At 46.0% G+C, this 23,959-nt stretch overlaps 1 protein-coding gene across 1 annotated transcript in view; it reads right to left on the bottom strand.

Annotated features, from left to right (window-relative positions):
• LOC138581417 (cytochrome P450 2D17-like) overlaps nucleotides 1-23,959 on the bottom strand; it is a 451,371-nt gene that overhangs the window by 180,757 nt on the left and 246,655 nt on the right. Inside the window, exon 5 of the mRNA XM_069652732.1 lies at nucleotides 14,961-15,134. Coding sequence (XP_069508833.1) covers nucleotides 14,961-15,134 — 174 coding nt within the window. The remainder of the gene's footprint in view (nucleotides 1-14,960; nucleotides 15,135-23,959) is intronic.

The raw sequence follows: 23,959 nt of genomic DNA, 5'->3' as shown, positions 1-23,959 counted from the left end.
GCAAGGCTACTCACCCCACACATCTGCAAGCATACGCCTTTCCCAACAACATAATGCCAACACCCCTGCCCTTAGAATGCAGCCATCCCCTGACAGAAATTTGGTGTAGTGGGACACAATGTACTTCTACCGATGGTCGAAGTGTAAGAAAAGAAGTAGTGGAACTATGTTCCCTGCTGGCCTGTCCCCACTCTCCACAAACCTCATTACATCGCACCCTCCCACATGACATACAAACCCTTAAACAACTGCGCCTGCTGTTAAAAAAGTAGAGGAGCACTGTTCCTAACCGCTCCTGCCCACCCACTTTGAGCACTGACTTCTTCTACAGTCTTGCATGCTCTCTTATCATTTTCTAAGCACCCATCCACATGCCTGCCTGATATGTTAGTAGGGACCTGGCCACCCTTCCCAACTTTTCTTTGCCTAAATTGCATACAATTCTAAACTCATCTGATGACTATTCCCATACCTGGACTGCGGTCCCCCAAGGGCGTTCAACCTGCAGCACGTTGGGACCATATCCATGGTGAAAGGCGTTATATAAATCAATATGATGATATGTCATGTCTAGGAGCCACTGCTCACCTCTCATCTGTGTCTGAGTTTGACAGCAATAATTTTGCTTATAAGCTTTTGTGGGCTACTACAACTATGTCCACTTTCCTATCCACACCCAATAAAATACCACCAGACCCACACAATCAACCTGCAGATGCAGCAATTCTTCGTAACTGAGGCGGGGCTTCTGCAGGAAGATGCAATCAGTTTCTTCCCTCGAGTGTCTTGATGGAGAAATTGATGAAAGTTGTGGAGATGGTAATTGATCCATCAGCATTATTATGGAATGCATTATGGGTGATGCTGCACACCTGGATGCCTGATTCCAGATAACCAAGCAAAATATGGTCTGAGGAGCCCCACGGGTATTTCAGTCAAAGGCCCTCATTACGACCCTGGCGGAAAGCGACTGACCGGAGCGCCACAGCGTAAATAGCGTTTCCGCCATTGTACGAAGGAGCAAAGTGCGGCCCATTCCGACCCATCGGGCACGAGCACCACGCCACGGCGGAAGTGCAAAGTCCGCGATGGCGGAAATGACCCCAAAACGGCCCACACCGCCGCCGTACGGCGCCCTAGGTGCAATACCGCCACCCCACTTAGCGGTCACCGCAGTGTGCGCCTACCGGAAAGTACGGTGGCCGGAAATATACGGAAACGGAAGTTAAAACATGGGCCCGGAACGGGAAACATCCCGGCGTACACCTATAAAAACACCAAAACCACACAACCACTAAAATCACTACCCTGAAACACACCCCAACCCGTCAACCACCCTAGCGAAACCACGAAAAATGGGAAAAGTAGCGAAGAAAGCGTGCGACCGCAAGCGGCAGGTCCACTTCTCCCGTGAGGAACTCACCGTGCTAACAGAGACCCTCCAGGAGAATGCAGCCGTCGTCTTCTCCACGCAAATGACCAGGACGGCACTTGCAAACAAGAAGGCCATATGGGCTCTGGTGGCACAGCGGGTAAGTGCGGTGGGGACCGCACCCCGCACCCCACAGCAATGCCGCAAGCGATGGGACGACCTGCGGATACGCGTCCGCAGCATACTCTCTGCCAACCGCAACATTGCCACAGCCACCGGGGGAGGTCCTGAATCACCCATCAAGTTGACCCCCTGGGAAGAAATCTGTGCCTCCACCATCGGAATGGAGAGCATAGAGGGAGTCGGAGGGATGGAGAAAGGAGTGCAGACATCCGAAGATTCAGGTAGGTGGGCCAGATAAAACAATGCCAAATCCACAAAGTCCAACCATGTGAAGTACCATGCGTCCACATAGTGCAACAGAAACACATGTCCAGGAGAACGTCCACACACATCGGCCTGAAAGCGCACGTCAAAACCCACAATAAATACATAAATAATTAAAAACCCCTAATACACGCACTACACGTGCAGCAGGCACACCCTAACTGCAGGCTGCCAAACAACTGCACCCTCACTCCACACACAAATCAAAGCACCTCCAAGACCCCGACCCAAATCACCCTCAGGTACCACCCCAATGCATGTGATACAATGCCATTCCAATTCCCACTGACCCATCAATAACCCTCGCCCTCCTTTACTCCACCACAGGGTCCGATCCAAACGACGAGCTACAGGACACCCCTACCAGCACACCTGCAAAGAGGGCCAAGACCAACGGCCAGAGACCCTCCACCTCAGCTGCACGCATCAAGACACGGCAGCAGCACAAATCAGGTGGCAGCACAGAGGAGGGAACATCAACAGGCACCCCAGCAGCCAGCATGGCCACAACACCACCACCACAGGTCCCCCCAATGGATGCCACAGAAGGCACTGCCTCTGGTGGCAGCAGCACCATAGGTGACACCCCATTGATGGCAGCATGCTCGGACACAGAAGACGGGGATGTCGAGGTCAGATCCATCCATGACCTGTCCCAATCCCCCTGTCTGTCCCCTCCCGTACAACATGAGGATACCACGCAGGTGCAGCCACAAGACGACGACTGGCCATCCCCCACAAGCCCTGTGGCAAGGCAACATGAGGACAACAGCCCCTCTGTGACACCACCGCAAATGGCCATGGCCCAGCAGAGGCAACAGTCCCTCGACACGTTAATCGTCCAACAGCAGCAAATGGCCACACTCCTCAAGGGCCATGCCGATGAATGTGGGGGCACCAAGGCAGACATAGAAACATCAACAGAGACACTTAGGGCAGAAATGGAGAGAGGTACAGAGACGCTAAGGGCACAAATTGAGAGTAGCACCGAGAGCCTGAGAGTCCAAATGGAGAGTAGCACCGATAGCCTGAGGGGGGAACTGCATGCGACGTCCAAAGACGTATGTGCCGAACTTGCCGCAGTGCGCCGTGTGCTCACTGAGCTCTCGCAAACCCTTAGGGACATGCATGGACGTGAGCAGGCAGACACATCATCCGTTGCAAGTTCCGTCCAGGGCAGCCCCCAACGTAGATCTGGAAGGAACCTGCGCTCCACAGGCAGGGGTGCCCCTGATACCCGCAGAGGGGGCATGCAATAGCGACAGCCCACTGACAATGAGCATCTTTGGACACTGGTGTTCGGGTGGGAGGTAGGAGGGTGGAGGGGGTGTGTTGGGCTCACTTGGGTGGCGGGTCGATAGGGTGTTCAACATGATATCACATATGCCATAAAAAGTGCACGATCAACCAATGAGAAGTGTGGACATTGATCTTTGTGTACTAGGCCATCATAGGCGTACAGTCCATATTGTGCATGTCCCAGACACACGCAGTGCCACGAGTCCCGTGTCCATGCATCAGCCACCAGGCGTGAGTGCTAGAAGCATACATCAATGAGATGCTGACGAATGTCACGGCCCTCCGGTGCCTCGCAGACTCCATGAGGTGCTGCCACATCCCCACCCTCATCATGACCATCATCAGGTGCTTGTAGTTCTGCGTCAGGGGGCATGGGCACATTTCTACGTACGCACATGTTGTGGAGCATGACACATGCCATGACCATCTTTGCAACCTTCTCATGGCGGTACAGGAGTGCCCCGCCAGACCTGCTGAGGCAGCGGAAACGGGTCTTCAGTAGGCCGAATGCCTGTTCTATGACTACACGGGTACGTGAGTGGGCATGGTTGTAGTCCTCCTCATGCTGGTCCCGTGGGTTCCGGACTGGTGTGAGGAGCCATCTCTTCAGTGGATATCCAGCATCACCTGTATGTGGACGAGAAACGTATGATGTGGAATGCCATTGATACGTACGCACACCCCCCCCCCTTCCTGGCAGGTCATTGACAATTCACATACCCCACATCATCATGCATGTAATGAGACTCACCGAGTAGCCAGGATCTGTTCCCTGCGTGTCGTTCCATGTAGCGTGGTATTGTAGAGTTCCTCAAGACCATAGAATCATGGGTTGATCCAGGGAATCGGGCACAACAATGTGTAATGATCCTGTTGGAGTCACACACCATCTGTACATTCAGGGAATGAAATTGTTTTCGGTTGCGGTACTGGGCCTCCATGGCATGTGGGACGACCAATTCAACATGGGTGCAGTCGATGGCACCAATGCAACCCGGTATGCCGGCAAGTGCATGGAATCCCACTTTTGTGTTGGTAATTTCCTGCTCCGAGCGTGGTAGAGAGATGTAGTCGTCTGCGTGCTTCAGGAGGGCATCGAGCACTTGCAATAGTGTCCGTGAGAACAGTGGCTGAGAAATGCCATGCAACTGTCCGACTGTGTGCTGGTAGGTGCCTGTGGCCAGGAAGTGGAGTACAGACACCACCTTCAGTAGGGGTGGGATGGCGGTTGGGCTATCTATCATGCTGACAAGGTCAGCCTGTGTCATGTCCACAATGGCGGCTATGGTGTCCCGGTCCAGACGGTAGAGGGTGTGGATCTGCTCATCAGTGAGGTTGAACGGATGTGCTCGGAGGCGTTGAATTGCGGGCTGCCTGCGTGGTGGTAGTGGCTGTGCTGGTGGGCCTTGCTGGCCCTGCCTTGGCCTCCTCCTCCTCCTGCGTCTCCTCCGTGCGGCTGGTTCTAGTTGGTGTTCGTCTACTTCTTGGAGTCGGAGCACTTGCAGTGCTATCAGGTCCCCCAGGGCCAACATCGCGAGTCCTGCCGGTAGCATTTCGGTGTGGTTGTGGGAGGAGACTGGCTGTGCAATTTATGTGTTTTCAGGCTGTATGGCCTCCACCTGTGGTGATTGATTCCACCTGTGCAAACTGCTCTCCCCTTTGGCCGAGCACGTCCCGCGCACAACGCTGCAATTCGGGGAATTGTATCTTGCTATTGCAATCATGTATTAGTACCCGATGGCCGTGTAAGATTGGTTGAAATGTTCATTCTGCTGTGGTCCCATTGTTTCACATACTATCTGTGCAGTCGCGAACAGATTTGTGAGGGGTCAGTGGGACGTAGTACTCGAGTAACGGTGGGCCCTCATGCATCACTGTACCGAGTTGCAACGACGGGCGGGGCGTCCCATTCGTGGGTGAAGGCAGTTGCCATTTTCACACACAGCCGCACTCGATGGGATGATTAGTGATTTCAAACGGCCACAGATGCCTTTTCGACGTGATGTTGCAAATGAGGAATTCGAAGGGCGGCGCTTTCGGTTTCCAGCTAGCGGCGAGGAGATGCCCACAGGTCTGACTGCAAATGTAACGTTCTATTGTTCTATGTCCTTGAGACAGGGCCCATGGCGAGGGAGCAATGATTGATATGAATAGTTTGGGATGCGCAATTGCTACGTGGGCGATGAGGCCGTCCGTTCCCAAATACATGTTACTTCACAACACTGGAATTACGGGCTGGGGCACTGTGGATTTAGCAGGCTGCATAACGCACAGACTCAATGGATGTTTCTAATGTCATGTGAGTAATTATTCAGGCATTTTGATCCCGGGATGAGGGAATGATGGATGGATGCATGGGCAGGTGATTTGATACAGAGTTTGCCATGTACAGGGCTTCTTGGGATCTATCCGCCTCCCCTACGCTATGTGATGCAGGGCTGCCATAGTGGGACCATCGTCCATCTGGCCTTGTTGAGCCCTCCCTGTCTCGAGGCGCCCTCAGACACTCGTTTGCGATGGTGTTTGCACCTCGATATGGATAGTTATGAGTCGCAAGTGGTTTTGGGGTGGTGATGATCCTTTGGAGTGGGCTAGCATGCATATGGCTGTGGATCTAGTGTGATCATTGAAGTGAGTTGTTCGAATGTAGTTCTGATGGCCATTCTATTCTTTTTCTTTTCTTTTGGTTGACAGGTATCTCCTCCCCTTTTGCCACTGCCATCTGTATGCCACTCCTGCAGATGGATTTTACTCCCGACACCTGCTGCTTCGTGTTAATCAGTGGAGCAGCATTACGATCTTATGGGACGATCGCCAATGGCCCACATGCCCTTACGCAGTACTGGTGGCTCGGAGCAACATTTCGGCCTTTCAGCTGGACTAGTGCCTCCCCATTGGGACGGCCCTGCGGTTCTGTGCGCTTCCATGTTGCCTTTTCGGACGTGGATGTGGCTCTGTGTACCATGGGGGAACAGGGCGACACACAGGTAGTGGCTGGTCATTTCTTGCGGAAGCAGCCCACAATGGTGATTGGTGTTTTGGATTTCATGGCCTGATGGCTGTATGTGCTTGGTGATTTTGATGTGCATAAATATCTATTCTGATTTGGCCCGTGTAGCGTTTTTCTTTGCAAGTGATGTGGCATATGCCTATTTGGGGGGCGATGTATTGTGAGGAGATCTGCATTGGGTTCCAGCTTCGGGGTTTCGTTGCGTGGTACTGTGCTGTGCGCGTTTGCCTACGAAGCCCAGTGAGGTCAGGGATGGGGGCTGCCAATATGCCAGTTTGAATGTTGTCATGCTCAGGGGCGGGGGATTGGGTTTTGTGTAACAGATGCCGGTCAGCCAGGTGGACTGGTTGAATGATGTGGTTTTCGGTATATTGCTGGTCACAGGTGCCTGTGTTTGCGTGCGTTTCTTGGTGGGGGACTGTGGTCATGTCCATTGGGATGGCTTCTGTATTCGTGCCATCTGTGCCCTGCAGCTCCCATTGGCCCCTGTTGTGTTTCTTTTGTTCGTTGGCATGCATGGGTGACTTGTACATTTCAATGGTTGCATTGTGGCTTCATTGCACCTACGGGGAGTTGTACTTTGTGGGCAGGGAGCGGTGTACAGGCACTCAGTGGGGCCGTTTACGGTTGATTCGCGATGCCGTACTTCTCGCCATGGCGGAATGGTACATTCCGCCATGCCTGATGGCGTTAGGTACATGTCCGCTAGGGTCGGAATTGGCGTACCGTTGCACCATGGTGGTGTTTGCGGTTTGGCATGGCGCGCGCGCGCGTGCTTGGTGCAGTTAGCGTTGGCGTTCACTACGGTGTCGCTAATGGCTTCGTACTTTGCGGTGACGGGTCATAGTCGCACCGAGCGCTATTCGATGGCGGTATTGCATTTCCGCCATCGTTTTTCGATTTCCGCCAGGGTCGTAATGAGGGCCAAAGTCAGTTATTACTATTCAGGCATATTACTGATGTACAACACAAGTCTGAAGTTGTCAGTTGGGTAACCCCCCCACAGCTCAAACACTCATAGGCCACTTCCTTTATGGTGCTATTGTTGTACAGTGGCGCATGATTTTTTTCCTAATATCAAGTACAAGAATTGCCAAATGTTCTTTATCTGCAAAACCTTGAGATGGGCAGGAGGTAGCGTAACGCAGATGTGAGGTTTTGACTAGGATGGTACCAGGTAAACCTCAATGTCATGTATAATAATGCAGGGCTGTATAGGGATTGGTGAATTTTGGTGAGAAGCTTGAATTTAATCCTTGGATGAATGGGGAGCCAATGGATCTTTTGGTACTAGAGTCATGTGTTCTCGCCCATTACCAGAGGCATTGCTGGGGCGAGGGGCTGTGGGGGCTATAGCCCCAGGTCTTTTGGTTGTAGCCCTGGATCTTTTCGAGAACCTAGCAACACCCCTGCCTATTACTAATAGTGACCATGAGAGTGGCCATGTTTTGAAGAATTTGCAGATGATGGATGATTTATTTGGTAGAGCCAGCATAAAGACAGTAGTCCAGTCTGACTATAATCGCGCAGGCAGAATTGGATAGGAGAGGTCACCGCTGTCTAAGAATCATGAGGTGATAATTAGTGGAGCTGGTCAGACTACTGGTGTGTGGTGCAGAGGATAGTAGAGAGTCTAATATTAACCCAAGTGATTTAACCCAGTCCAGTATTTGAATTTGAATAAAACGATTTGGTTGAGAAAGATCCACACAGGCCAGTAGATCTTTCCAGCCCAGAGTGTATGCGTTGGTGGGACGTGAACTATTTTGGTTTGAGCCCTTTTAAGGACCAAACAACTTGATGGCATCCATTTTGACATTTTTCTTAAAGACATGATGTTGTCCTCACAATGAGCCTTCAGTTTGTATATGATCTGGGTGTCGTCTGCATAGTTTTGAAACATCTCACCGAGATTAACGATTAACAAAAAAATTGTGCAGGAGCTTTACATATATATTAAACAGGAACAGTGAAATGCATTACCCTTACGGCACACATCATGTCAGAATCTCAGAGGCCGGCGTACTGTCCTTAACATTCACTCTTGAGCATTGAAGGCCACCCTCCCACCCACAAGAACTCGTGGTTCACCCTGGACCTCACAGCTACTTGTGCTAAGAAGCGATCAAGCAAAGCGCTATGGCGTCGCAACCCAAATACCTCCATTAAATCTCATTTCACCACTATTTCCAGGGAATATGGATCTGTGTGATTTTCCCACGGCTGAATAACCTGCAACGGAAATGTTTGCATGGGAAATGTATGCAACACAAAATGTTCGTACATTTCTCATGCGGACATCCATTACAAAACAACCCCAAAACCATACAAACACACACCCCAACCACACCGACACCCACAACACACCCCCACCCACACCCTCAACATACCACCACCACCCTACTTACCTTTGCTTCCGACGCGCTGTGTCCCTGCAGCGCCGGTTCCCTTTCACTTCCGTGACCGGGAACTGGCGCTGCAGGGTCCTTTTCATTTATTTTTTTTTTGGGCAGCTGCGGGGTTTTCCCCCGCTACCCACGCTCACAATACTGTTTAGTATAGTGAGCGGGGTGTTGCGGGAGACACCCCTGCAGCCCCCGTTTTTTTTTTGTTTTTTCGGTCGGGTGTGCTGCAGGGGTGTGCACGGCAATCCCTGCTCACTATACTGTATAGTGTAGTGAGCGGGGTGTTGCGGGGGACACGCCCGCAGCCTTTTGTTTTTTTTCAAACCTTCCCCATCAAAAGACCTAAACACATCTATCTATCTACATTGGTTTTTATATAGCGCTATTTGCCTGCAGGCCTCAAAGCGCTCACAAGACAAAGACAACATAACAGTCAAACATTAATACAGCTGGATGTTGATGTCCAAGAGGTCAGACTGGGTGAGCAAAACTAGTTAAACTGTTCCTTCATCAAACAACCAGGTCTTAAGTTGTTTCTTGAAAATGTTCAAGGACACACAGTTTTTCATAGGAAGCGGAAGGGAGTTCCAAACCAGGGGTGCCCACAAATTGAAATTAGTACCACCAACTCTTTTGAGAGTTTGTCGGGGTTGATCTAAGTCATGTTTATTATTAGACAGAAGATTTCTTCTAATGGGCGCTTTCCTTATCTTATTTTTAGAATCTTAGTCTTCGATGTACCCACTATGGGGCTATTACAGTAGTCTAATTTGGAGCTTATTATGGGTCCATCGATCAGAGCAAGATTTTGTTCGATCATATATGGGCGAATTTGACACAACAGGTTGGACCGTTTTTGAATAAAGCCATTGTGTATGGCGTGGCATCATGCATTGCTTTCTTGCTCCTGATAACTAGCTGGGGCATTTTTTAGTTCCTGTAAGATGGTGAATATCTCTTTTGGCTGGGATTTTGCTTGCTGGATTTTATCATTAAGTTTTTCGGCCTTAGCTTTAATGATTTCAGATGTACAGGTTTTTACAGCTAGTTTGTAATTCAGAGTTGACTCAGCAGAGGGAGTCTTTCTCCAAATACGTTCTGCTTTACGCTTGGTTCTCCTGGCTTTAAATATCTTTTTCAGAAAACCATTTATTTAGGACTGTAGATTTGTTGGCCTTGGCAGGTTTAAGGAGGAGTCAGAGTATTGAAGGCTTGATTAGTGGCCTTTCTAAATAAATGTGTGAAGTCATCAAGAGAGATATGATCTTGTATTGATGGTAAAAGCGGTGTTACTTTTTCTTCAAAGGCTTCACTGGTCACGTTTTTAAGGTTCCGCCAGGACATGGGTGGCTTGTTCCTAATTGGTAGTGATACCTGTGGTGGTTGTATGGAACAGACAAAGTTTATCATACAATGATCGGACCAGGCACATTCCTAGCTTGAGGAGATAGTTATTTCTCTGGTTTTTCACCACTATCCCCCGCTATGTGTCGGTGCTTGGACTTATTGTTTGAAGCCAATGGATTCCAGAGAAAATTTCAAATCTTTGGTCTCATCATCTACAGGGTTGTTTTCCCAGAGATTAAAATCTCCAAGGACAACAAGCACAGCCGAATCTTTAGAAGTACTACCTATATGGGCCATTAGCTGTTCCTCAAACAAGGGCGTAGGTCTAGGTGGGCGATACAATAGTAACAGGCTGATAGAGGATGTTGGGTTTACATTAATTTTCACTAGTATTGCTTCACAGCTTTCTATGTCTGGGTTATTGGAAAAGTAGAGTTTCAGGGTTTATTTAAAAATAATAGCCCCCCCCCCCCCTCTGCTCTCTTTCCGATCAACATGAAGGGCTAGGTACCCATCAGCATTAGCCAATAAAATGGCATGGTGCATGGATTTAGTCATCCAGGGTTCTGTGATGAATAATATATCCAAATTCTTCTCCAGGATTAGGTCTGAGATTTCAACTGCATGTTTTACAAGAGAACAAGTGTTTAATGGGCAGCATTTAAGCCTCCTGGTATTGGCCTGCAAAACCTTTGTTTCCTCAATACTTTGTTCCAGTGGCTTTCTACTCCCATGGGTCTTAAAAGCTACCTCACAGGGATGGAAGATGCCAGAGTTTAGCGACATAGTAGGAGCCGTATGGGAAGGGAGGAGTGTGATATGGGTGGACACATGTGTTTATTAATTACTGTCATCCTCTCTTGTTCCTTTGGAACCGATTTCTGCTGCCTTGACCCTTGGCTGAGTCATCCAATGAGGTTTTGAGCCCGATTCATGTGACGAAACCATCACAGAACGGGCAGGAGTAAGCGGTGGGGAGGAAGTAGGGAGACCATTTTAAATTTTTTGTTTCTGAGTCATGGCAAAAGCGACAGCATTTGCTCTTAGACTGCTACTTCTTACCTTGGATTCTTCCCGGGCAAGGTGAATTGCCTACAGGACCTCCTGTAGTCTCATTTTTTAAAGGGTTGAAAGGCGTTAGCGGCACGCACCTTCCCGGACCTTATATGGACTGTTATAGACCATCCCCGACGCGCCGGCGCTGATGTGCCGGTCGGGTAGATTTAACGATCCAAGGACTACAAGAAACCTGGATCTTGTAGTTCTTGGGGAAAAAACTATGAGTTAAGCTAAACAGCTATACCGTAGTATGGCAGCACGTCGAGGGGCTATGTCAAAGTGCACAAAAAGGAAAGGTATTTTGAAAAGCAGCTAATGTCATGAACCATCGGACTCGTCCCTTCTGGACTTCCTGGTCCCTGACCCATAGAGGCTTACACTCAGCAGTACATCCAACACGGCCACCGACCGCGGAATGCTGCGCACCAGTTTCTGTGTCACACGCATCACGTTCTATAAAGCGGCCACGCCCCCGTGGCTATGCGCGTCTCAACGCTACTGTTTACTGTGGTTGACGTGTGCTGCCGAAGTTCGCTCTCGTTAACTTCTTGTTCCTGGTTCCTGGATCAATTGATCCACCTACCTCCTTTCCCTTGTCCTCCTTTTCATCCCGGATCTCCGCGTACACTCTGCCGAGTGTAAGCTTCGCTGTTTCCAGGAATTCCTGGACATTCTGAACGATCCAGGACCCGGATCGCGGAACGCACGCTGGAAGTCGAGGACATTCGCGCGGGCTTATATACGCAGGAAGACTCCATCGAAGAAAGAACACAAACAGGTGAGAAGGGGGGAAACCTGTGACAGCTAAAACCGCACATTACAAAATGCACAGTTTGAATATAAAAGCCCAGTTTCTAAAAAATGTGATTGTTACTACCAGCAGCCAACAATATGAAACTGCAGCATTTCCAGCATTTCCAGCAGCAAGTCAAAGCCTAACCACATACCATGAAAAGTTCGAACTTTTGGTAGTTCGAACTTTTCGTGGTATGTGTTTTAGGTCTTTTGGTGGGGTCAGTCATTTATATTCAGTAATTTCGACCATTTCCGGGAATATGAACTTGCAATTCACACTGTCAAAGCCTCCAACTTCCACACAAGAATCTCTAATGCAAAATCAAACTCACGCAAGCTCTTTACTATCCTGCGAGAACTCGGGAACCCCACTACACCACCATATACCATCACCATCAACGACGCTTGGTGCAGTAAAATCCAAAACACACTATCAGAAAAAATGGCCCTACTTCAAGATAAAATCATTGCCAAGCAACAGACCATCCTTGCCAAAGCCCATCTCGCTCAACTACCTTCCCTGCCACCCTTAGTCCTTGCCATTTAACTTCCACCATATCACAGAAATTGACGTGGCCAAAGTAATCAAAGGTCTGAAACCCTCCAAATGTAAAGGTGACACCTGCCCAGCCCCACTTATCAAGGACTGCGCTGACACCCTCTTACCACTCTTCACCACCATCATAAGCTCTTCCTTCAAATTCTGCACTGTCCCAGCACCACTCAAAGAATCCTTGGTCTCCCCCTTTGGAAAAACAGCCCTCTCTTGACCCTGCTGGCCCTACCAACTACTGCCCCATCACTACAGTACCATTCCTGCTAAAAATGCTAGACAGACAGCATGCCTCCAGATCCTCGAACTGCATCACATCCTCAGCTCGAGATCATATCTCTCTTGATGACTTCACATATTTATTTAGAAAGGCCACTAATCATTTATTAACACCCATCTGAGATTGTCAGGGCCTTGTGAGTTTATAATTTTCTTTTTAGATTCTAGACTTTGGTATATTTGTTGGTCTTGAGAGGTAGTCGTACAAGTGTAATAGACAATGAAAGACTTTTAAAGTTATGTTGCTTTGGGCATCTAACTTTTAATGAAAATACCATGTCGCAACCAGCTCAGGAAGCTGTTTAGCTAGAGAAATTAGAGAGACTTGTGGAATTGGAGAGTTTTTGTGTTTCAAATGGGAGAATGTTTTAGAGTTTTTACGTTTGATGCAGAACAATCATCAGAAAAATGTAGTTATAAGTAACTTGGGACAATTGCAAGTGGTTCGATGAAAGTAGATTCAATTCTGGTTGTGCATAAATGCTCTGTTCAATATGCTCTAGATTAAGGGATACTTCCGCCACATCATTGGGAGCAAATTTCAAATATTTTTCCAATACTACCAGCACACAAGATGATTTGAGGGACAGTTTCTATGTGAGTAACCGTAATAGGGAATACTTACAAATGGCCGAATGACCTATTGCACCATGCCTCTGGGACTGATTTCTACCATCCTCATCCAAACTACTGCACACCTGATGAAATGTAGGGAACTGCTGACCACAACTCTCTTTAAACAAGCTTTTATAGACAACTCTCCAAAGCAAATTCTGAGAATCAATCAGAGGAGCTGAACCACACCATTATTGTGAGCTGGGAACACTTCAATGACTAGCCCAATGCAAACGGCCTGCCATTTAGTGATTCAAATGCTGAATAGGTACTTACTGTATCTGACCCCTTTCCATGTAGCACAGTGACATTTCTAATGCAATATCATGATTAGTTGATCATGTATTTATCTGCGATTCAGGATTGCTGCGCCTCCAATGATATCTGCCTTAATGCCGCTAAGACAGAGATCCTTCTCATTGGGACCCCTGCTCCTGCATTCCCTCTTTCACTCTGGCCGCCCACCTTGGCCGTCTCCCTTTGCCTTCCTGTGAGGCAAAAAACCTTGGTGTCATGTTCAACTCCACTCTCTCTTTCTCTCCTCACTTCTCGGATGTTGCCAAGAAGTCCCACTACCAGCTGCTGCACCTCCTCAAAGGTACTCTTCCCTTTCTCACTTTCACCCAGAAGCTCACTATCTCCAGTGCCCTGGTTCTCTCTAGGCTGGACTACTGCAACAGCCTCTTTCTTAATCTGCATTCCTCTACTCTCCGCCCTCTGCAACTAACCCAGAACAACAGGACTGCGTGACTTATCCTTGGCCTCAAGCCCAGGGACTGGATATCTCCAGCCCTGAAATCTCTCTTCTGGCACCCGGTGGCTGCAAGGATCAAGTTAAAGACTCTTTGCATTGTTCACAAGGTTTTATGGGGCTGTGGCCCACACTACATCCAACGCTCTCTTCCAAAATACCTTCCTTCTCGAGCCCTTCGCTCAGCTACCTCCAACTCTCTAAGGGTTAGACACTTCTCCATGCAGAGAGTGGGGGGGGGTAGATCTCTCTCCTCTGCAGGTGCCTCCCTCTGGAATAGCTTCGCTGCCCCCCTCAAACTTGAGCCGGACCGCCTAAAGTTCCGGAAGCAGCTCAAAATGTTCCTCTTCTCCACTGCTTTCTCTCTCTCCCTCCCCTGCTGACCTACCTGTCTGCTATACCGACTGGTTGCTTGGTTACCCTCAGAGTCTCACTGGGTACCAGGCTCTTTCTTGAGCAGTCACCCTTGCACTACCTCCAGGCATACCATGCACTTAGGGGCTGTAACTGTAACCCTACAGTCCCTTGTTCTCCTTGCACTTACCAGAGCCGTGCTGCCCTGGTTGCGCTTACTCAGAGCATTGAGGCCATGTTTTCCCCTCCCCTCTCCCTTGCACTTCCCCCCTACCTTTCCCCTTGCACTTGCATAATCTGTATGACACATGGCCTAGTAAGATCGCTTGTCTTGTCCTCTCTCTGTCTTCCTTTCCTTGTCTTGTCATGCCTAGAAACACTTGTGTACAGGCACATTATAAATGACTTATATCATATCATCCAGTGATTTACTGAGGGATATCTGTGGACTCACTTTATTATTCTGAATATATTTAAATCAGATCAGGATGGTGATTCCACTCTGGTCACCAATAGACATTCGGTTAATTTGAAACTAACATGAGTGACCAAGGGAGCATGAGCAACTGTGAGGTATAGATGGGTGTATGTTCAATGTCCACTAGAGATATGAGGCTTTATGGGTACATGACACCAGGACTCCAAATCCCCCAAATGCTTTTTTGCACCATTACCTTCTCTATCTCAAACAGGAAGGCATCTATGAAGTCCCGTGTTATCTCAGGGTCCCAGGTCTTCTGGTGCTCCTTGATGATTTCTCCAATAAAGTGCATCAGATCTAGTTGAGGTTCGATCACTTTCCGTAGAAGCCAAGGGATTTTCAGTAACACTGGAATCAGGTTCATCACCTATAGGAATACATGTGAAAATCAGAGCAAGACTGACATGGCCCCAAACCTACATTTACTGTTATTCCATGACCATGCATGAATTTAACCAACATCTTCTCTTCTAACCAGGCAGGTTTTCCATGGTACTCCATACCAAATCACTGTCTGTAATTGTGGATACCAGCCTTGTATTGAAATACGTATGGCTTTTTAAAGGGCAGTCAATGCTAAGGCATTCAGCTGAGGAGTCCAAAATTCCAAAGGACAGGTGGAAATAGTGTTATCTCTTCCACATCTGGTACCCCTCTTGGGCAACTTTACCCCTGATAATGAGACAAACCATTATCCAGCGCCAATATTGCATGCATTGGGTGAATGTTATGCTTTAAAAGTATGCGGGCATAAATCATTAGCAACTTCATTGCTAAGATCTTCAAAAGAATCCTGTTAAGAAGTTAATGCTCTTATTTAAACATTGCAAAAAAATTTCCTTAAACAAAACTAATATATGGGCACTGTGTCTACTGTTTATTTAGAAACTATACAACGGACCAGCATTTGGATCAAATAATATTTTTTGTTAGCTAGCGGCTCCCCCTATAATGTATAAAAAGGGAAATAGCTCCAGGAACTTGTTGCCAAGTTGTTCCCTCCTTGGAAGCAATCACTATCCCGTGGCATTACCTTTGCGCTGGTCACTTCCTATGTGCACAGCAATTCCATCTGTTGCTTTTGTGGTGCCGGCAAGAGGTGGCCAAACGGTTAGATGAAATGATGGTGTTTGTAGGCAATTCTTGTCTATTTTGACGCAAGTTGTGAGGAGGCAAGGAGCACTACTTGAAGGATTTTTAGTGGAGGCCTACAACACAACTATGAACAAGTGCCTGGGGCTGCTAACAAAAAAGGGTAAATACTCGGACCGGTTGACCCATCGGCATCAGCACAATTTTATATTGTGCTTGCCAGAAGGAAAAAAAGGGAGGAACTTAGAACAATGAGAGGATTCGATCTGTCAGCGCAAGATTATACCCAAGCTAAGCTTTTATCCATTCTTGCTATAAGAGGCTAATTAAAACACTGGAATTGGAAGCTTACCTCAGACAAAACCAGGAAATGACTCATCCTTTGGTGAAAGGGAACTACTCCAGCTTCTGGTCTCTGGTAAAGGGGACCGCTGAAGGTACAAGAGCACCAATGGAATGCCTGAGGGGATGAGGGGTCCTCTCACTTTGTTCATGGGAGTGACCTGGGCCTGTGCCCAAGGACGGAAGAGGATGTTCTTTGGGCTATAGGGCGAGCAAAGGCGCCCAGAGCCCCAGGCCCTGATGGCATTCCTCTGATGCTCATAAAGAAAGGCCCGGGGGTCTGGTCAGGTCCTTTAATGGCCCTATTTAAATGCATCTACAAAACCCAGCAGGTGCCTCACACGTGGAAACAGTCAATTATTATTCCAATCTGTAAACACGGGGACAAGTCAGATCTGAAAAATGTCAACCCGATTGCACTGTTGGATGCTTCCAGCAAAATCTTTGCTTCTCTATTACTTGGAGATCTTTCCAATCAGTTAGTTCCACTTAATCTCCCCTCATGCTACCAGGTGGGGTTTCATAGAGGGATGGGGACTTCCCTAAATGCCACAGTGTTTGCACATATGTTGGCAGCTGGGAGAAAAGGAATGGTGGGCCGGTTTACATGGCATCAATAGATATGTCCAATGCATTTCACGCTGTAAACCGTAAACCCTCTGTATGAAGCTCACAGCTTAGAATATTCCCAGGAGAATGGTGCAGCTGTTGGCTATGCTCCATAGCAAGTCTGTGCTGCAGGTTCGGTTGAATAGAGAGGGAGCGGTCTTGGGTTCGGTTCCAACTTCTGTGGGTCTCAGGCAGGGGTGCGTTGGGGCCCGACCTTGTTCAACCTGTACATTTCAGATCTGAATGATGTCTGGAATGCAGGAGTTAAGTTTCCAGTGAAAATGGGTTCACTGATTATCAAATGGCTTGCATTCGCAGATGATATCATCCTATTTGATAAGACTCTGATAGGCTTACATAGAAAGTTAACCTTCTTCCATCAATATGCTGTATAAACAATCTGAAGGTGAATGGCCAAAAATCCAATGCCATCATCTTCTTGGCTACTAGGTGACCTAAGACCATGGTCTGGAGGGTGGATTCCCAACACCTGGAAAAGGTACAGGCTATGAGATATCTGGGGTGGAACTTGTCAACACCTATTGTAGGGGGGCCTCAGAAGTTTTTCTGAGGGGAGGACTTACTCCCCGCCTTACCCAGATGAAGAGAGTGTACTTGCAGTTGTATCATTATTCTTTTCTCCCTCTAATCAAGTTCTACCTACAGACGGTAGAGCCAACAATCCTGTATGGGCTGGACATTGTGCCATTTGCCATGGGGTTATACCTGAATATCCTACAGGGTCAACTGTGGAAAAAGACCCTGCGGTTGGCTAACCCCGTGCCGAATGCAGTTATAAGGCACCAGTTGGGCTTAGTATCCCTGGCAGCAAGGGCGGTGTGGAAGAAACTGGTGGAGTACGGAAAGTTCCTCAACCCCCCCGAGAGGAACTCACTATATCTAAACCTGGGTCATTCGGCCTTAGAACAGGCAGTGGCCTCAATAAACGACTACAATGGACAAATAAATGAGATTTTGCATCTTATGGGCTCCTCAGCGGAAGAGCTGAAGCTACCTCCAGATTTGGAGAAAAAGAAGCTCTTTGTGACTGATGGGGCTGAAACTCCCGACTTACTGGCTGCGCTTTCCCTCTATAAAGAATATGCTTCCTTTTGTAGGAAAAGATGAAATTCCTCACTACATCTCTTTATTTCCGTGTCCTGAAATTCGGGGGGTATACATGCATTTCCGCTTCAATCACCTACCTACTCATGAGCGGAAGAGCAAATGGGACAAGTTATCAAATGACACCCACTGCAGGTTTTGCCCTTACCTCATAGAGCCAACCCTAAAACATTTAATCCTGGGTTGCACAGGTTTTGTGGAGGCTAGAGTTCGATACCTGGGTGCAGCAGAACCTTCTGAGCTGTACTAGGCTAGACTAATGTGGGAAACTGGGGTGAAATGTGTTGTGGCTTTATATGCCTTCCTGTGTGTTGTACCCATCAAAATGAACGGCCCCTGGGAAACCTCTGGACATGTTTTGAACAGGGAGGTATTTTGTGGTTCGATTTAGGCATTTAAGGGTTGTTTTGTGCTGTGTGTGTGTCACAATTTGCATTTTATTGTTTTAAATGAGATAATGGAGTGTAAATTGTCATTTTATTTTCTGTATGTTTGTGAAAGGCTTATTTTTATAAGCCAAAACGCAATGGAAACATTATTTAAAAAAAACTTGTCCTGAAAGACCAGGTCACTTCCCTTCCAACCCTCGTCCAACTCTTGGCACAGCAACCTTTTCCTAGAATGGTAGCAAAGCCTATACTCCAGGTGCATCTGTGTACAGTCCCAGATCCACACTAACTGTTCTTTTGACTGTCCAAGAGATGACTTAATTTGGGGGCCAAGGACATGTGCTCAATGTCAACACGTTGGGAGGGACCCCCATCTGGGTACTTGAAGTAATGAAGTCAGTGGGTATCTGGTCATTCCATTGAAATCAGTTTCATCTAATGCATTACCACCGAATTATATCCAACGAAAAGCATTTCCATCAAAATACCTTTTCATTGAATATAATTAGATGGAAATTCAATGGATTTTTTAATTTTAAAATTAGGATTAGTGTAAGGGGTACGGCAAGGGTTAGAATTAGGGTTAGGTTAAGGTGTAGGGCAAGGGTTAGAATTAGGTTTAGGGTTTGAGCTGGGTTCGGGTTGGGGGGGGTGTTTTGGGAGTTGCAACGTTACATGAAGCTGGCCAGTGCTAAAATCTTTTGAAGATTTCAGCACTGGACAGCTCCATGTAATGTTTTAACATTACAAAAAAATGCCTTGAAATACTGTTTTTTACATTTAACAGTGCATATTCATCGAAACTTGTCCATTTAGAAATTCGGTGGACTGATTTCGATGGAAATGCATTTCGATGCATTTGAAATATATGGATTGACCATAAACCAGTCAGTGCACATTTTGCACAAACGATAAATGAATAGCCTGCTGCCTGGCGGTGGTAGTAAGGTTACTATCTGATCAATTGATACTGTAATGTACTCAGTTTCAATGTACTTGTGTAGCGAAAATAACCAGCGCTGAAATGTATATTAATAGGTTTGTGTGATTAACAAGATGCATTATGGACTGGTTGCACAGATCTATATTCACATGTCAGATCACAGTAACATGCCGGTTAAGGCCAACTCAGCCTTCCCTCTGCCAGAATTTGATAAACCTGACTATATAAAGTCAAGTGATACTAGCACCTTCAAGGATTGAACTTGCTGGGAGCTATTGAGCTCTTGATTCTAGCACAGGAGAGCCTAGCTAGCTTTAAACCAAAAGCTACCAGGAGCACCTTTGGCTCCCGAGGCCATGTGATGCCTCACAGACATTCATATGTGACCTTGACTTTGAATACTTGAGTGTTAATAAAGATGAATTATGACACATCTAGTACATATTTAAATATTGTTGATCACACATAATGGGCAAAAAGTTAAAGTTTGTATCTCATTTGGAAGTTAGATTTGCAGTGCACTGTATCATTGCTCCTGGTTCCTCAGTAGTAGCTCCTACCTACTGGGTGATGGGTGAGAACCAGTAGCTGGTGTTAATTTTTAACCCTGCTCCTATTGTGCTATATACCAACATACCTGCACCAGAAAGCGCTAGTTATAAAAAACAGTTTCAATATTGTTAATAGGTTTTTCAAAAGTCCTCTGGTGAAGGCTTAGGAGGGCAATTATTAATGTACATGCAGGGTTTCAATTAAGTTAGTCCTGACTCTTTCAATGGCAACAAGGCGGATTTGCCTGACTTTGATTTACTCTTAGGAGAGATAAGGCGACTTTGTAAGGTTCAGCTGGACACTCATTAGCACATTAGCACACAAGGGCAGATTCACAAAAGGAAAGTGTTGACAAATATGTTAATAATTATAAAGTTAAACATAAGGCAATATTTAATCAGCAGTGTCCCTAAAAATCACAACATCTATCTGAACAGGTATTCCACATAACTTTACAGGGAGATCAAACATGTAGGTACTTGTAGTGAGTTTAGAAAGTCTTCAACATTTTTTAAATATGTCAAAATGGGACATTCAGTAGGCAAAGACTGGGTAGAACGAAAAACAGGTGCTACTAGAGTTCCAGGGAATCTACAGAGGAGGCAACCTTGCGGCTGGTGAGGATTAAAGACCCCACTAAAAGGGGACCCAAAGAAGGACTTCAGACGTGGAGATGGGGTTCCTCAACCTCTTCTATTGGCTGAGTCACATTCATGTGGTCATGTTGTCATCCAGTCCCCAGTTTGCTGCTGAACATCTTCTTTCATGTCCTGGTCCTTTTCCAATCTCGCGATCACGGCGGCTTGGTGAAAGGAAAGCAGTCAAAAATGGTTTAAGATTGGAGGTGAAACCATACTATAAGGCAAATGACAGAAATGCATTAGATATGACTCTTTCTCCAACATGGGGTCTTGCATGGATTCACATGCTCATGAATATTCCCTATCGTCAGGCTGGGAATCATCGGTAAAAGAAAAAACAATTTCACTTTCACTTACAAACTGTATTTCTCCTTTAAACCAACCACTGTCCTCTGGGCCATACTACCCCCATCCAATGACAGTCCTCTCCCTAAGCTTTTTAAAACATTATTTTTATTGAATTTAGCTGAAATGAATCAACTTTTTCAATCATTACATACATTCATAAGTATATTCATGTACAAGAAAGAAAAACGACTAATAAAACAGATAATAAAACAGATAACATTAACAAGCTGCTACAGGTATACACATAATCACAACATATTTAAATAAAATATAAGAAAAAGAAAATTCTTAAAACATCAACGAAAGAAGTATCAGAAGAGAAGACAATAAAATAAGCTTAAAGTAAAATTCTTTAGCTCAGAATTAGCAGCATCTCAGATAACACATCTCCTGATATTTCCTTCAATGTACAAACTTACCATAGCAGCTATGTCTGTTAGTTCTGTTATTGCTCTTAGTTTATCAAATTCAAGTTCTATGCTTCTATTCCAGTTTTAATACATTCAATAAATTCACTGTGGCTATTCTAATACTCAGATTGTTAGTAGTGACTATTGCCAACCACCTATTTTCAGGCTTCATGTGTGCAAAGTATACCATGTGCTTAATAAAGTGTATTTGTCTCAACCCCGTAAGCACTGGACAATCTACAATCACATGTTCCAGAGTTTCTTTGATTGAGTGATTATCACAAAAGCGGCACCAATTTTCTTCAACCTTGATTAGTTTTCTGCGTGCCTGCACATCACGTGTAGGCCATAAATTAAAGCGAAAACGTAATATTACATTTCTCAGAAAAGGAGTTGGTGCTCTACAGAGATAGGGTTCTAACTCTCTATATCTCTTTGGGCCAAACAGTTGATTATTAAAATCTTTGTATTTCAAACATGCAGCTCTAGTGTCAATCCAATCCATCATGTACAATTTTTTCTTAGCACGGACTGGGTTAAACACAAGAGTATCAATAGTGATGTCAGCATTTGCCATTATAGACATAACATTTTTATACCACAATTTAGGGAACTTATGGGATGATGTCCACATATAGCTCGATACAATTGCTAACGTAGAGTCATTCAGATCTGAAAGCAAACATTTCCGAAATAAACTACACAACTGCCAGTTATACATTGCTGTCAATGAAGTTAGCCCCAATTCATATTGCGTGCAGGGACCCGGGGTGCCCTGTAGTAAATGAAGGGTTGAACGCCAGAATTTTGCTTCCAATTGATTCCAAAAGACAGGTTGCATTACTTCTTGTGTTTCCAGACCATACAATAGAGTAGCTGTAACCTTTTTTGAGTCCAAAACATTAGTTCTAACTTAACAGAAAATTTCCCATATTTAAACAAAATTAATCTGGTCTGGGATATGGCCGAGGCTAATTTTTGTTCAATTTTACACAATTGAGAGTGGGCAGATGGAAGGCCGTCAAGAATAACACCCAAGTATGTATAATTTGGGACTACCTCAATGATAGTATTCTCAATTTTCCACTCCAACTTGTTTCGGCGAGATATTCTGGGTACATACTGCAAAATTTGAGTTTTTTTGATGTTAACAACCAGCTCATTGTTATAAAAGTAATTGCAGAGTGTTGTTAACAAGTTCTGTAGTCCGATAGGTGTTTTGGACACTAATAATAAGTCATCCGCATACCAGAGTGCTTTAACTTCAACACCATTCATTTTTGGTGCATCCGCCATTACCTTCTCAAAAATCCATTTGACATTGTTAATGAAGAAATTGAAAAGAGCTGAAGCAAGGATGCATCCCTGCTTCAGCCCTCTTTCTGTTGCTCTCGCAGATGATAGTAAGCCCCCAAAGTTAAGCCTTATCTGCACAGAAGTACTTGAATGTAATGTATAGATGATATCGCACAACGTTGCTTGGCCTTCCGCTTAGATTAGTTTGTTCATAAGTTTAGATCTAGAAACAGAATCGAAAGCGGAATGCAGATCCACGAAGGCGAAATAAATTGGTTGTTTAGTTACTTGGGCTTGGATTTTAATAGCATTCAAGGTGATCAAGTTTACAGCAGTCCCCAAGCCAGCAACGAAACCCGTTTGTTTAGGATCCCGTTGATTCGCCTTAATGGTCCACATATTGAATTCCCTTAGCACCAATCGAGAAAATATTTTACCAGGCGCATCAAGCAATGCGATTGGACGATAACTTTTAGAGTCCTTGCGATCACCTTTTTTATATATGGGTACAATCAACGATGAACGCCAGGACATTGGTAGATTTCTAGATAACAAGATATGTTAGAAGGTGTTCTTAAGAATGGCTGCCCAGTGTTGTGGGTTTTGTTTCAACATATAATTGGTAAACCCATCCGGGCCTGCCGCTCGTGAAGAAGATGATTTGTTTATAAACTAGATACCAACAGATGGAAGATCTACTTGTGTAGATAAAATCACATATGTGTTCATCAGCATAGATGGGCTGTATGTATGAACCATTCACTGCCTGCCTAGTGGAGTCCATTGAGCATGGCAGATGATAGTCGGTAACATCAGTCAGCCTGGAACTTTCAAGATCCCCAATGCTAGCATGCAATGAAATAGCACTCAAAGGAGTGCTGCTCATAGGAGTACCACTCACACTTTCATCAGATACTTCCACAACACACTCAGAATTAGCCACTTTTTCAATATCAGTAGTGGCTTCTTCTTGAACTATGGAGAAAGTTCTCTTGCGCTCGTTAGGTTTCAAGGGAGTCTGTGGAATAGTCAAAATAGTTTGATCTGAAATAACAACACCGGGGTTCCCCACTTTAGTGTTGTAATTAGTCAAATTTGGGCCCCCAGGTGAATTTGTTTTAAGTTGAGGTGGATCAGTAGGCTCAGATTGCGGAGGCACTTGAGTGGTTACCGACAAATGACCTTTTTTTTCACAAACATTGCGAATATCTCTATTTAGTGGTGGCATTTGTAACACTGGGGTGAGAGTGATATATTTCCTGGAAGTCTGGGAGGCACGTTTAGTTGTTTTCATCAGATTTTAACAGTGAGCCGCTAGCAGGGGTACCACACCCATTATTTCCAGAACCAACATTGTCCGGCGTAGTAGGCATGCCGGATTTTAAAGTGTATAAAGTGTATAATGCATGAGACATTATCAGTTATAGAACTCCAAACCTCCACAC

Source organism: Ambystoma mexicanum, chromosome 3p (assembly GCF_040938575.1).
Source record: "Ambystoma mexicanum isolate Mex_15411 chromosome 3p, UKY_AmexF1_1, whole genome shotgun sequence".
Classification (NCBI taxonomy): domain Eukaryota; kingdom Metazoa; phylum Chordata; class Amphibia; order Caudata; family Ambystomatidae; genus Ambystoma; species Ambystoma mexicanum.
This window is presented reverse-complemented; position numbering and strand designations above follow the sequence as displayed.